At 52.6% G+C, this 14,800-nt stretch overlaps 1 protein-coding gene across 1 annotated transcript in view; it reads right to left on the reverse strand.

The window, feature by feature from the left end:
• Positions 1–5,822: 5,822 nt before the first annotated feature.
• HECTD3 (HECT domain E3 ubiquitin protein ligase 3) overlaps positions 5,823–14,800 on the reverse strand; it is a gene marked incomplete in the record, with an annotated part of 9,589 nt that continues 611 nt past the window's right edge. The window contains 21 exon segments of the mRNA XM_014589886.2: positions 5,823–6,827; positions 6,967–7,038; positions 7,147–7,228; positions 7,337–7,411; positions 7,523–7,652; positions 7,844–8,050; positions 9,759–9,848; positions 9,962–10,081; positions 10,324–10,427; positions 10,587–10,651; positions 10,826–10,878; positions 11,028–11,210; positions 12,094–12,175; positions 12,388–12,553; positions 12,940–13,022; positions 13,154–13,267; positions 13,354–13,469; positions 13,766–13,901; positions 13,985–14,077; positions 14,319–14,479; positions 14,660–14,782. Of these exon segments, the coding sequence (XP_014445372.1) occupies positions 6,743–6,827; positions 6,967–7,038; positions 7,147–7,228; positions 7,337–7,411; positions 7,523–7,652; positions 7,844–8,050; positions 9,759–9,848; positions 9,962–10,081; positions 10,324–10,427; positions 10,587–10,651; positions 10,826–10,878; positions 11,028–11,210; positions 12,094–12,175; positions 12,388–12,553; positions 12,940–13,022; positions 13,154–13,267; positions 13,354–13,469; positions 13,766–13,901; positions 13,985–14,077; positions 14,319–14,479; positions 14,660–14,782 (2,340 nt within the window).

Raw genomic sequence — 14,800 nt, forward strand, 5'->3', positions numbered from 1 at the left:
AAGAAGAAAGAAGAAGAAGCAGCAGCAGCAGCAGCAGCAGCAGCTTAGTTTAGGTTCTGCTAAAACAAAAAGAACCTCAAAGAAACAGGGTTTCAAACAAACAAACAAACAAAAAAATGAGGCCAGATCAGGGACTTGAACTGTGGTCGTCATCTACCACCATGCCACCTGCTCTAAAGGGCACATGCACTCCCCCAAGACGGGAGAGAGAGAGGGGTAAGTGAGAAACTACTCCTAGGGAAACGGCCACACCACAGTTCCTTCTCCTCCATTCCCCTTTCAGGATTTTAGGCGTGCACACACAAATATCTGGTATTTTTTTCAAGCTGCTGATCCAGGACTCAAACTGTGCAGTCTGTCATGTGGGATCTAGCCACCCCAGCCACCACGCCATCTGTTGGCCACAGCACCAGCAGTTTTAACCACCATAACTTTTGTACTATAGGTACAAATATCGATATGATTAAAAAAGGCAACTTTTTTTTTTAATATATTTTTGACCTAGGGTGCATGCACTCACTGGAGAGAGATAGAGACATTGAAAGGGAAAGTGAGAAATCACCCCTTCCCCCATAGGGGATAGCCATACTGCAATCCCTTCTTTCTCCTCTTGGAATCTTGGATGTGCATGCACACACACTTGGTTTGAGTTTCAAACCATAGGGTCTGGGTCTCGAACCGTGGTCGGCCATGTGGAAGTCCAGTAACATAACTGCTACGCCATCCACTGGCCCAGCAAATAATGTTTAATATGAAAATAGACTGCTGTCTTATGGATTCATTCCTCTTACCTTCCACAGCCTCTAATACATTACGGTACTTACCATAAAAGTCTGTTACCCTTTTTCATGTCTTCTCTGTTACACTAGAAGAGCTTTAAGGATCAGGGCTGTATCTTTTTTTTTTTTTGAGAATTATTATCTTTAATTTTATTTTTTAAATTTGACCAGAGAGGGACAGAGTTAGAGAGAGAGAGAGAGAGAGAGAGAGAGAGAGAGAGAGAGAGAGAGAGAGAGAGAGAGAGAGAGAGAGAGAGAGAGAGAGAAAGCAAGTAGCCAGGTCCAGGACTCGAACCATGGTCAACCATGTGGGATTCCAGTGCCCTTTACCACCATGCCACCTGCCTGCCCCAGGGCTGTATCTTATTTGCTCTTTTCTCCCCAGGACTTAGCATAGAACCTGGGACATGTTATGTGAGTAATGTTGAATAAATAGAAATTTTCTCATAAATTTTCCTTTGACCTCCCAGTTGGCCGTGGGAAAACTGATCTGCGAGCCCAGAACACTAATGACTTCTCTTCTCCTGAAAGTTTCTTATCACTAAGTCAATCCATGTTATTATCCCTCATGACTAGTCTCATGCTTATTATGTATTGTGATTAATTAAGTACACAGGAAGTATTTAATAAATGCTTATTAAATGCAGACTTGGTCCCTATAACGTTTGTTTCCTGTTCACAGTGATCATTTCTCATTTCTTCCCCAAGGGATATTTGTGTGTGTTTGAATGTTTGGGGAAACTAGTTCAAGAAGAGTACACTCTCTGAACTGTGGGAGACAAAAGAAATCTTTCAAAATTTGGGCTTTGGTTTACAAATACTCTTCCCACGGCCTGCAAGCTAGCTCTCTTTGGGAATTTCCTGGCCATACTACAATATTCATCCACTCTGTTTGGCTGTGGACTTGTCAGTGGGGCAGGGAATTATTGTTTTTAAAGTGCTCAGTGGAAGATACAAGTGAAAAAAGAGACTCTCCTTTGGCACCAATTGCAGGTCTTAAACTATTTGTGTTCTTTTTGTACATAAGCCCAGTAACTGCTCTATATATTCACAAAAAATTAGCGAGCAAATGATGCCACATGTTTAATATAATGAGCTTGGAAAGATTTCATCAATCAGGATTTCAATTTCTTTTCAAGCACACAGAATTTTCATCATTTTTTTTTTTCTTTCAAAAATATTTTTGTAGGGAACCAGCAGTTGGCGTAATGGATATGTCGCTGGACTCCCACGTAGTCAACCGCGGTTCGCGTCCCGGACCCGGTGGCTTAAAACTCACGCCGGGCGCGTGTGCGTGTGTGCCCAAGATCCCGAGAGGAGAATGGAGGAGAAGGGATTGCGGCATGACCAGCCCCCCTGGGGGGTGATTTCTCGCTTTCTGTCTCTATGTCTCTGTCTGTCTGGCGAGCACATGCGCCCTATAGCGAAAATCTCTCCAAAAAAAAAAAAAAGAGATTTCCGCTATAGTGTGCATGTGCTCACCAGAAAGAGAGAAAGTAAGAAATCACCCCTAGGGGGATGGCCACACCACAACCCGTTCTCCTCCATTCTCCTCTTGGGGTTTTGGGCATGGATGTACAAGTGCCCCACATGAGTTTCAAACTGCTAAATCCAGGACTCCAACCACGGTAAGCCATGTGTGAGTCCAGTGCCTTAACCACCGTGCTGCTGCTGGCCCCCATCATTGGTGGTTTTAAAAGTCAGGATCTGGGGACCAGCAGTTAGTGTAATGGCTATGTTGCTGGACTCCCACGTAGTCGACTGCCGTTCGAGCCCTGGACCCGGTGGCTTAAACTCACGCCAGGCGCGTGTGCGTGCATGCCCAAGATCCCGAGAGGAGAATGGAGGAGAAGGGATTGTGGCGTGGCCATCCCCCCTGGGGGGTGATTTCCTGCTTTCTGTCTCTCTGTTTCTCTCTGTCTGGCTGGCAAGCGCATGTGCCCTATAGCAAAAAACCTCTCCAAAAAAAAAAAAGTCAGTATATGCACAATAATGTTCTAAAGTGGTGGGTCATGGGACCAGCGGTTGGGGTAATGGCTATGTCGCTGGACTCCCATGTAGTCGACTATGGTTCAAGTCCCAGACCCGGTGGCTTAAATTCATGCCAGACGCATGTGCGTGCCTGCCCAAGATCCCAAGAGGAGAATGGAGGAGAAGGGATTGTGGCGTGGCCATCCCCCCTGGGGGGTGATTTCTCGCTTTCTGTCTCCCTGTCTCTCTGGAGAGTGCATGCGCCCTATAGCAAAAACCTCTCTGATAAATAAATAAATATTAAAGAATACTGGGTCAAGGGACCAGCAGTTGACGTAATGACTATGTCGCTGGACTCCCACATGGGCAACCATGGTTCACGTCCGGGACCTAGTGGCTTAAAACTCACGCTGGGCACGTGTGCGTGCGTGCCCAAGATCCCGAGAGGAGAATGGAGGAGAAGGTATTGCAGCGTGGCCATCCCCCCTGGGGGGTGATTTCTCGCTTTCTGTCTCCCTGTCTCTCTGGAGAGTGCATGCGCCCTATAGCAAAAACCTCTCCAAAAAAAAAAAATTAGAGGGTCAATTTTAAAAATAAGTGATGTAATTAATTTAGTGATTCTCCCCTTTATTAGAAGTGAAGTAACTCTTCAGATGGCTGATTTTCCCATTTTTAAATTGGAAAGTATGATTTTGTGGCCACAGTTTTATTTATTCAACAACTTTTTTTTTTTTTTTTTTTTTTTGTTTTGCTATAGGTCACATGCGCTTGCCAGAAAGACAGACAGAGAGAAAGCGAGAAATCACCCCCAAGGTGGGACGGCCACGCCGCAATCCCTTCTCCTCCATTCTCTCGGGATCTTGGGCACGCACGCACACGCGCCCGGCATGAGTTTAAGCCACCAGGTCCGGAACTCGAACCACGGTCGACTACGTGGGAGTCCAGTGACATAGTCATTGTGCCAATGCTGGTCCCCTACTTAACTTTAATTTGAGAGCGAGAGCAAGAGCGAGAGCGAGAGAGAGAGAGAGAAGGAAAGTGAGAAAGCCAGTTCTGGGACTCAAACTGCAGTCCACTGTGTGGGAGTCTAGTGCTCTTAACCACCACCCCACTGTCTGTCCTCAAATTTAGTGTATAATTGAGCCCCACTGGTTAGAATGATCCTGTTTCATCCTCTAAAATACCAGTATCTTACTTTTCCTTTGTAGCTCTTACACAAATGTTATTAAATATTGTTTAATATAGGTCTCACTCAGCAGAGTTCAAGCCCCACGGGGGCAATATTACCACTGCTTTAGACTTCTACCCACTGCATCTAGGAAAATGACCCGTATAGGTGCTCCACGCATGTTTGTTTACTGAATGAAACGAATGATGAAATGAAAAGCCAGCTACAGTATGAGTAAGACAGGGACCAAAGACTCATGTGGCCAGTACCAGTCACAGACACGGAGTGTTTCTGCGGGAGGGAGCCAGGTCCTTTCCTGAAGAGCCTCAGACCCTGGGACGCGCAATTGGGGGCCTCCCCAATTGGGGTGCGGCCTCTGGGTTCCTGCTCCTTCAGCTCCCAAGGCCAGAAGACTATTCCAGGGGAAGAGAGGTGTCTCCTGTGGACCATACCCGGTGCACAGACCCGGCAGGGGCAGGACGGCCCCCGCGGAGCTAAGCTGGGGTGCTGGGCTCAGTGTTTTGGGGCGCGAGTCCTCTGGAAAGTTTCCCAGCCAGAGCAGTGTCAGGGCGCGCTCTAGAGGACAAAAGGAGGAAGAGACGGGTGGGACCCTGCGCTGGCCGCTTAGCGACCGCACACTGTCCTGACTCTGAGGCGGCCCCCTCCCTCCCTGTGGGGCTGTGTCAGGGTGCCCAGTGTCAGAGAACTGTCCTGTACGAGGTTTCTTCACGCTTTTAAAAAAAGATTTTTACCACAGAGTGCATGTGCTCATTGGAGACAGAAAGTGAGAAACAGAAAGCAAAAAATCCCTCCCCCCCAACACACACACACATGGCCATGCCACAATCCCTTTGTCTGCTACCCCTGCTGCCTTGTCTTTTTTCAGGTTTTTGTCATAGGGCATGAGCTTGCCAGAGAGAGAGAGAGACAGAGATACAGTGAGAGGAAAGTGAGAAATCTGCCCCCAGGGGGGTGGCTATGGCCACGCTGCAATCCCTTCTCCATTCTCCTCTTGGGATTTTGGGCACACATGTATGCGCCTGGTGTGATTTTATTTATTTATTTTTTCAGAGGTTTTTGCCACAGGGCATGTGAGCTTGTTGGGGAGGAAGAGACAGAGACAGTGAGGAGTGAGAAATCACCCTCTGGGCATATGGCCCTGCTGCTATCCCCTCTATTATCCTCCTGGGATCTTAGGCACTCACGCACTTACTCAGCATGCATTTCAAGCAACCAGGTCCGGGACTTGAACCGTGGTCAGCCATGTTGCAGTCTAGTCACGTAACCACTATGCCACCTGCTGCCCCTCCTTGTCTTTTTCTTTTAAAAGAATTATTTTATTTAACTTTATTTATTTCATTTTATCAGAGAAAGGGAGAGAGAGAGAAAGCAAGCCTCCAGGTCTGGGACTCGAACCATAACTGGTCATGTGGAAGTCCAGCGCCCTTAACTGCCATGCCACCTGCCCCCCCCCTTTTGCCTCAAGGTGAATGCACTTGCTGGAGAGAGATATGGATAGAGACAATGAGAGAGAAAGTGAGAAGTCACCCCCAGGGGCCCTCCTTGTCTAAGATGCCAAATCCTTCTGCCCACCTGGTTCCAGAAAGGATTGCCATCCTTCAAATGAACACCCATCCCAGAAATTGCCAGGCCAGCCCTTATGTATCTCCTTTTCTGGGCAGTGGGACCCTTATCACCCCGCTCAGCTCCATACTGAATGTTTGCCACTGAGAAGCGCCACCACTTCCCCTGGACAAACAACTCTTCGGGGCCCAGCATGGTGCTGAAGTCCTGAACGGCCTGCTCCAGCTTTCAGGACAGAGCAATTTCTCCGCTTACTCCCTGTGTCCAGCAGAGCCCAGTGAACACAGACCTTAACGCCCCCACACCCCCAAAACACATTCTGAAGAAATGAATTCATTTATTTATTCACCTTTCCATGTGTAAGATCTTTTGATGGAGTGTCACAGAAGCCCTCAAGGAATGAGAGCTGGGGCGTTCATTTTATTCTAAAATAAAGTCTAGGGTTTATTTTAGAGTTAAGTAAAGGGGAGCTATTGAAGATTTCAAGGAAGACATACTGGCCTTAACCTGTGCAAAATCTTAGGTCAGAAGCAGCAGATGGGAAGTCAGTCTGGAGGTGAGGCAGAAGGTCTGCTTTTGGGGTGGTGGGAGTAGTCAAGACTTAATGTGGTGTGGATGTGGGTTCTGAGCCAGGGAAGGCAGTGGCACATTTTCAGTGGAGACTGGGTTGGAGGAAAGACAGAGCTCACACCTGTGTGAGGAAAGCGCCGCTCAGCCCCGCTCGGCCCCACTCAGCCCTCAGTCATCCTGGAGCAAGTGACGAAGCGGATGACCATCTCCCCTACCTCCTGTGGAGGGGCCTCTCCCATCCTCTGAAGTTTTTAGTTCTGAGCCCTGGCTCCAGCCAGGGAAAGAAAAAGAAGAAGAAGAAAAAAAGGTGGAGCTGAAAACCAAAGCAAAATCAATGAGGTTGGGGAGCTAGAAGGCCCCCTTCAAGTAGCTCAGGCCTGGCAGCTTGTGCTGGGCTTCTGGAAGGTTCTTTTTTACAGAGGCTAAATGCCTTGGAAATAAGCCCCAGCACGAGTAGGGCTTGTGGGTCTGCAGGGCTGGGCCACTGGTGTTAATCCACTGCCCCCAGTCCAACTGCATGCAGGACGAGGGCGTGCTGGGTTTTTCAGCTCACGACAGGGATGCAGGCCCAAACCGGAGCAGAGAAACCAGTTTTGCCCGGGTGAGGGTACGAGTCTGGCACAGGTGCAGGCAGTCTCCCGCAGACCCAAGACTGCACCCTGGCACCACCTCATTCCTCCCAAGGACTCATATCAGTGTCAATAGCCACGCAGTTGTACGCAGCGTAGCGGAGCTTCTCTTCACACACCTTGGCGCTGCAGGGAGAGGAGGGGCAGAGAGACTTGGTCAAGCCCATATGCCACTAGGAGGTAGGGAGTGTGATTTGCTTCCAGTCTTTGCATTTCAGAGACTGTCACTCATGCCCCTCAAGCTCGAGACTAGGAAAAAACCCACCTGGCATAGTGCGGTAGGAAGAGGGTGCTGGAACAGGTGGAAGATTCAGGCAGCGCGTCTGTGGTCTCATAGCTGGTGGCATCGGGGGCCAAAGATCAGGAAGAGATGGAGGGACACATGTTGGGGCACGGAGAACTGGCTGGCCACACAGGCACCTGCCCACCGCCCCTCACCACTCACCCCAGTTTGTCAGGGTAGATGTAGATCCGGGCTGGTAGGCGGCTGCGGCCAGTGACGAAGCGCAGGAAGCGGCTCCGGTCCTCTGGAGGAGAAGGAAATGAGCAGGATGGCTCTGAGGGCGGGGAGCTCCACCATGTCCACCCTGCTTCTGCATTCCACAGGCGTCATCACTCTGCCCTCTTCCACTGACCGTTGGTGAAGTTGTTCAGCGCCTCCCAGAAATATTGCACCCGCGTGTCAGATGGCTCGAAGTCCTCAAACCGGGCTGGTGGGAATAAGGTGAGGCTTCATTCTTAGGTCTTGCCCTGCCCAGTCTGGAGGCCCCTCCCAATGTGGTGCTGCCCTGCCCTGCCCTTCCCCACCATCCGGAACTCACTGAGCTTGCGCAGAGCATCCACTGTGACTTCTGGGTCTCCGCACACCTTCTTCTCCAACTCTTGCCAGGTCAGCAAGTCCAGCACAGCCTGAGGCACCACCTTCAGCAGACCCGCCTGCATGGCTGCCACCTGGGGAAGGCAGAGAAGACCTGGCTGGGGAAGAGGACACAACTCCCACCTTGTATTGGAAGCAGACGAGTGGGGGAGGGCCAGAGCTTTTGGGATTGGGTACTGGCAGCTAGCAGGCTGGGCTCTGGCTGCTAGGAGCTGGGGCTTAGGAGGGTCCAAAGCTCTCTGTTCTGCTGGCCTCTAGGTAGTACCTGCTCCTTGCTCTCCTCTAGCCGTGCCTTCTGCACCAGCTGGATGAAACGAGAACGGTCCTCATAGCCTACCACGATGCCTGCACCGCCAGGGATCAGCTCCACCACCTGCTGGTCGCTCAGTACAGTGGTGAATGTTAGCTCCTTCCCAAACTTGAACTCAAATGTTTCCCTGTCCATTCCTTCCATCACTTCCAGAAGCTTCACCTGGGGGGTGGAGAGAGGCAGGAGGTCAGCTTTTTTTTTTTGGAGAGATTTTCACTATAGGGCGCGTGCGCTCGCCAGACAGAGAGAGACATAGAGACAGAAAGCGAGAAATCACCCCCCAGGGGGGATGGTCACGCCGCAATCCCTTCTCCCCCATTCTCCTCTCGGGATCTTTGGGACGCACGCACACGCGCCCGGCGTGAGTTTTAAGCCACCGGGTCCAGGACGCGAACCGCGGTTGACTACGTGGGAGTCCAGCGACATAGCCATTACGCTAACTGCTGGTTCCCAGGAGGTCAGCTTTTGATTGTGGAGATAGTCCCTGCCTTTCCTCAAGATGCTCACAGGGAAGGAGAAGAGACGGCCAGGCAAGGCAGTCCCCACATGGGCAATGGGGTGTGAGGGTCAGTACAAGGGCAGTGAAAGCATCCTAACACCTAGCCGGCCCTGGAGGCCAGGGCTTGGAGGCCATTGCTATAGGAAAGGCATTTAAGCTGAGACTCTAATGATGGCTGGGAGTTGGCTGGGACGTAAGCGAACTCGGGGGAGAGGACATCTTGAAGAAAGCTGGAAAGAGCAAAAGGCCTGAAGGATCTGTTCAGCCCGAGCTTAAGGCGAACTGAAGGACTAGAGACGCAGGGGTCAGGAAGGCCTTACAGGCTACATTCTACAATAAGCCCTTGGCGAAGCCATCAAAGGATTTCAATGAGGAGAGTGCAATTCTGTTTACATGGAGATCAGATAAGAATAGAGAAAGGGACACCAGCTTTTATTTATCTATTTTTTTTGGCTAGAGGGCACATGTGTTTGCCAAAAAGAGAGAAAAGGGAGAAAGAAGAAAGCACCCTCCATGGAGAACGGTCATGCTACAATTATTTCTCCTCCATTTCTCCTTCCCTTTGGGATTTTGGGTGTGCATATGCACCTGGCATGTTTCTCAAGTCATCAGGTCTAGGGCTTGAACGTGGTTGATCATGTGGGATCTGGCTGCCGTGACAGACTAGGGGCCAGCCCAGGGATGTTGGCTTTTGCAGTAAGCGATTAGGTTAGAGAGAGGGGTAGCCTGAACCAGGGAATAAAGAGATGGGAAGTGGAGAGTCCCCAAGCAGTCTTGACAGAATGTGCGAGTGAGAGAGAAGGAGGAGTAAAGGGTGACTCCCAGGCGAGGGTTCTGGCGTGGGGAGGGGTAGGTGGTAGTGTCATTCTGAGACAGGGAGCCCTAGAGGGCAGTAGACTCAGAGACGTCCAGGAAGAAGATGCATATATTGCCCTAGGCTTGGGAGTGAAGCTGGGGCCGGAAGTCACAACTTTCTAAAAAAACTTTTTGCTATAGGATATGTGTGCTTGCCAGAGAGAGACAAGGAGAGAGGGCAAGTGGGGAAGCACCCTCCACCCACAACCTCTTCTCCTCCACTTCTCCTTCTGCGATATTTTTGGGCATGCACACACATGTGCCTGGTGTGTTATTCAAGCCACTTGGTCTTGGACTTGAACTGTGCAGCTGGCCATGTGGAACCCAAGTGTCTTAATCACCATGCCACCAGCTGGCCCAGGGGTCACCTGAGTACAGATAGTAGTTGAAGCCATGAGTTAGATGGGATTGGAGAGCTAACGTGTATATGGTAAAAGAAAAAGGTGCAGGACAGCTTTGGGGAGCACCAACCTGCGGGGGCTGGGCAGAGGAACCGCTGCTCCAGGTCCTACTCACCAGCACAGAGTCCACAGCTGGGAAATCCTTGTTCCAGCTCACCTCCTCACCAGACAGCTGCTTCCACACGAAACCAGGCAGAGCCAGGACCTGTGTGACAAACACTCATGATGGCCTTCCCACCCTGAGCTGCCCAGGTGTGGGTGGCCCTTCCTTCCAGGGATCAGGGTTGATCTGAAGAAGGGGTGGATTAGGCTACTCACCAGGAACTCCTTACCCCGGAGGGCAGCCCCCATTAGCTGTCCGATCCACTCATACTTGGCAAAGTCTCGGCAGGAGGGATTGGGCACATACATATCCCGGGCCTCGCCAGTGCCATTGCCCTGTCCCAGAGACAGAGCTGTCAGCGCAGCATGGGATGGACCTTACCTTCCTCCTTAAAGGTGTCCCTGGACATCTACTGGGGCTGAATGACCTCTCCAAATACACAATGGCTCCTTGTCTCCCTGTCTGCCCCAGGCACCTCAGTCCCTCCTCTGCCCCCTCTCTAGTTCAGCCTGGCACCTGGGGGTTCTGCAGAGACAGACTAGCAGAAGCAACTTGGGAGATGGAGATGGGGGATTACCTGGTTGGCTGTGCGCACAAAGAAGGGCAGAGGCACAGGAGTGTCGGCTGAGCTAGGGCACAGTTCTTCTGACATATCTGCCAGGCTGTCCCGGAAACCGCCCCCTGAAATGGCAGATTTCCTCAGCTGGGCATTCGAGAGCCCAGCCCCCCAATAACAGGGTAGTAAACAGGTTCCTATCTTTGGTGGCTGGTGACTGCAGAAGTCTCTATTACTCTAGCAGGGCAATAAGCAGGACCCCTCCATCCTCCCCAGGGCCTTACCTTGGTCAATGATGCCTTCTGCAATGAATTTGCACTCCCACCACTGGTCGTAACGCATGGGCCACCTGTAAGCGGGGGTAGATCTGTCAGGTGACACCAGGGCTCAGGATGATTCACCAGCCCAGATAGCAGCCAGGACATGGGCTACAGAGCAGGAGTGGTGGGGATGCCTGGAGCAGCATGTGGGTGTATGTGTGCACATGTGTGCCCTGAGCGAATCCCTCACTCTCACGCCATACCTGTAGTCCAGGGGCTTCTCATACTTGTCAGAGGGCTTGAGGCCTTCATAAACCTGGTAGGGGAGGAGTTATAGAGTTGTAGAGAAGTCTGTCAAAACTTGGCCCCACTCTTTTCCAAAGGGACCTTGCCCAGGTCCCTCTTGGTCCAGCGCCCTAAGCCCTTTATCGACCCTCCCTCAGTGCTGCCCACAATGGTGAAGACCTGGGTGAAGACTGCGTTCTTGCAGGCAGGGTCCCGAGACGGACAGGCACGGTGCTCCATGGCAAGGCGCCGGTTGATGTACAGGCGTGGCATAAAGCTAGGCTTGCTGCTCTCTGAGTCACGCAGGCACTGGGACACCAGGCCTGGCCGCTGGCGCGACAGGAGTAGGAACTGCTTCACTTGCTGGTAAGGAAAGGTGGCCATGGCAGGACCAGCAGGCAGTCAGCCTCTGTCCAGGCCCTTCCTCTATGCTTCCACTCAATCCCTCCATTCCTGTCTAAGTTAGTCCGCCCCATGGCCTTGCCTCTAGTTCCTTCCTGAGTCCAGCCACCAGGGAAGTGTTCTAAAACAATCTAACATAGTCACTGCCTTACTTACGAGCTCCCGATGGCTCCAGTGACCAGCAACTTTGCAGCCTGGCCCACCGCGCCCTCTGCTATCGAGTCTGTTTCCTGCCCACCTCCTTCCAGCCTTATCCTGGTGTCTTATCACAGCTACCTGCTCATTTTCTTCAGGTCACCTTGAGCTGCTGGTAACTCCTGGTACGCACCTTTCATGCAAACTGCCCTGACTGTACTGTCACCTCTTCTCCCCCAGTCTTTGTGTACTCCATGCTCACCTGGGGACAGCCCCATGAACACTACTTTTTTTTTTTATTATTAGGTTTTTGCCATAGGGAGCATGTGCTTGCCAGAGAGAGACAGAGAGGCAAAGTGAGAAATCACCCCCTGGGGGCGGGGAATGGCCACATTGCAATCCCTTTTCTTTTCTTCTCTTGAGATTCTGCGCATGCACACACATGTCCCAATGTGAGTTTTAAGCTGCTGGTTTTGGAACTTGAACTCTGGTTGGCCATGTGGGAGGTTAGCACCTTAACCACCATGCCACCTGCTGATCCCTAAACACTAAATTTTGACAACTTGTATCTGACTTTCTCCTGTGTTCCCAAAGCCCAATCAAAGTCCAGCCCTAGAGGAGGTTTTAGGAATCCTCTGCTAAAGAACAACTACATGAGTGAGAGGGGGAAGCTCTCTGCCAAGGCCAACACTGGGTGGACTGGGCTCACCTTAATCTCATTGAAGGTGCCCAGTGTGTGGTCCCAGGCAGGTACCAGGTGGTGCAAGACACTGTCTAGGATCTTGATGAATCTGAGGTGGGTAGGGAAACACAACTGCAGCTAAGGGGTCTGGTGTGGATGTCAGATGGTCAACTCCCCAACATGCAGGGCAGAAGGTAGGGTCTAGGGGCTGCTCTGACCCATAAAGCAGAACACATTATGACCTTGGGGATCTCCTCCACACAGACAGAAAGGCTCAGGCTAGGGGCAAAGGAGAAGCCTGCAGGTCCATGACCACAGCACCTCTGCAGGAGGACAGCTCTCCGGTATAGGACTTCTGGGTCAGTGCCCTCCAGGCGTGGGTATCGCACCAGGCTGGTTGGCTGGAACAGGTCTGCATTCAGCCCTAGCTCCCGCTGCCTGGATGACTTGATCTTGACCCCTCGAATGCGAACATCAATCCCGTCATCTAGGAGAAGGAGTGAGAGAGCAGAGTCATTTGCTGCACCTCTGCCTCCTTGGCCCTCACCTCTGGAATAGCTCAATGGTTGGCCTTTTCTCACCCTAGAGAGCTGGGGCCTTTGGGGGCCCCTTCTCTCACTTGATTCTGATTCCTACATTATTTTCTGGCTCTTTCATTCACCCTACAGGGTTGGAATGCCTGAAAGTCCCACCTCAGTTCCTCTTCCAGGTGAGCCCGACCACCTCTGTGGCTTTATGGCACTTCCCACTTGGCTCAGGCCCCAAAGCTTCCAATCTCATGTTAATTCAATACCTTCTCTCCACACTCACTGTCAGTTTGCCCCTATCTACACGTGGGGGCTCCCTTTCCCTCCTTACAGCCTTAAGCCCCACCTCGGCACTCAACGATGCGGATCTCGATGATTGGGAGGTGGACGGTCATGTCCTCCAGGACACAGACATCCCCGATCAGGGTCCTGAGGAGATGGGTGTGAGGCACAGACCTTCAAGGACTGCTGGTGTGCCACCCAAACTTTGGCTTCCCAGCTGGGCCACGCTTCATTGCTACAATCATGCTCCACTGCCCACCCAGGGCCAGCTGGCTTACTCGTCAATGCTCACGTCACTGAGCTTCTTCAGATTGTCCCCTTCTCCCCCATAGACCACCACCCGCTTAGGCATGAAGTTGTCATCCGTGGTATCCACTGTGAGTAGCAGCTTCCTGAGGGGTCAGAGTGTGCACATGGGTTTCTGGGCACCTGGAGGCATAGTGGCTCACACACATGGCGCTGCCTAGGGCCTACTCACTTGACAATGGTGCCCTTCTTCATAGTAAGCCGTACCCAGTGCTGGCACTGGGACCCATCACTCTCCCAGTAGGTGTCTGCATTGCTGTCTGTCAAGCAGGACACATTGAACTCCTCCTGGAGAGGGGTGGAGAGGGGAGTCAGTGGTTACCCTCTCTTCTACAGTGGCCATGTGCTCTGGGCCAGGGAGCATCGGAGAGAAAGCAGAATGCATTTGTGCTAAAAGGGCAACTACCATGGGGATGGGATGAGGGTGCCTAGGGGTTCCTATAGGACTTCCAAGATGGGGAGCTAGAATGAGTGTGGCCCACGCAGATTTTGGTTTGGCTCTGGCTTACAGGGGGAGTTTCTGGATCAAGCCTTGAGGGGCATGATTACATCTTGCCTGAAGCAAGAGGAGACCAAGCACTCACCGTGAAGGAGGAAACGTCTATGCTCTCCACATACTGCTTCACGCTACCCAGGTTCTCATCCTCCTTGCCCAGATGGTCATACAGGAAGTGGATCAGGTCCTCGTCGCACTCGTAGGTCCATGTCGGGGGCACATAGCTAAGTAACCCCAAGCCCCTAGTTAGGTTGGGCCAGACCCGGATCTTCTCCCCTCCTCCCCCCGTCTCAGTCAGCTTACTCACAGTAGCCTTTGTACAGCTTCCGTGTAAGCTTCTGCCGGCTGAGGCCTCGATCCGAGGCGATACGAGTATGTCAGGTCTACTACCTGTTCCCATCTGTAGGCACAGAGTCGGGGTGGGATGGGGAAGCATCAGCGGCAGCGGACTCCGCTTCGGAGTCCCGGAGCCTTCTTCAGGACTCATCTAGACGCCTCCAGAAGTCCCACCCCAGCCGCCTTCAGGTCCCGCCCCTTCCTGTGCTCCAATATCTCACCCCCACCAGGCGGTACCAGTAGTATTTCCAACCCCTCTGGGCCTGGCCGCCTGACCACAAGCCACGCCCCTTCAGGCGCAGGACCTGAGCACCGGGCGATAGTCCACGCCGAAGAGCTGCTGCTGCCGCTGGAGGGGGGCCGGGGTGTCTATGGGTACGAGGCGGGCCCCGCCCTCCGCTGGGCGGCACACCAGCAGCCAGCCTTCATCCAGTCCGCAGTCGCCCAGGTGCTCTGCCAGCTGCTCCTGCGGGGACGCGTCAGATGGGGACAAATGTCAGGAACTGCCCAGCTGTCTGCCCTGTCTTGCTGAGGGCAAAGGGCACCAAACGCAATGTCAGCTCAGTATGGGGAAGGGCAGGGGAGCAGCCAGGGGCTTCCCTGGCCCCGGAGGTCTTTTGAGGGCCCCGGGCAGGCCAGAGCGCACCTTGGTCAGCTTCACCCAGAGGCCGTGGCCGTTGCACAGCTCTTCGCCCGTGGTGCGCACGCAGGCGCCGCGCCGGAGCTCGATGCTGTCGCGGGCCGCGCGGAGGGGTCCGGAGCCGGTACCCGGCGCCGGCGCCGCGGC

This window comes from Tupaia chinensis, unplaced genomic scaffold, assembly GCF_000334495.1.
Source record: "Tupaia chinensis unplaced genomic scaffold, TupChi_1.0 Scaffold000387_1, whole genome shotgun sequence".
NCBI lineage: Eukaryota > Metazoa > Chordata > Mammalia > Scandentia > Tupaiidae > Tupaia > Tupaia belangeri.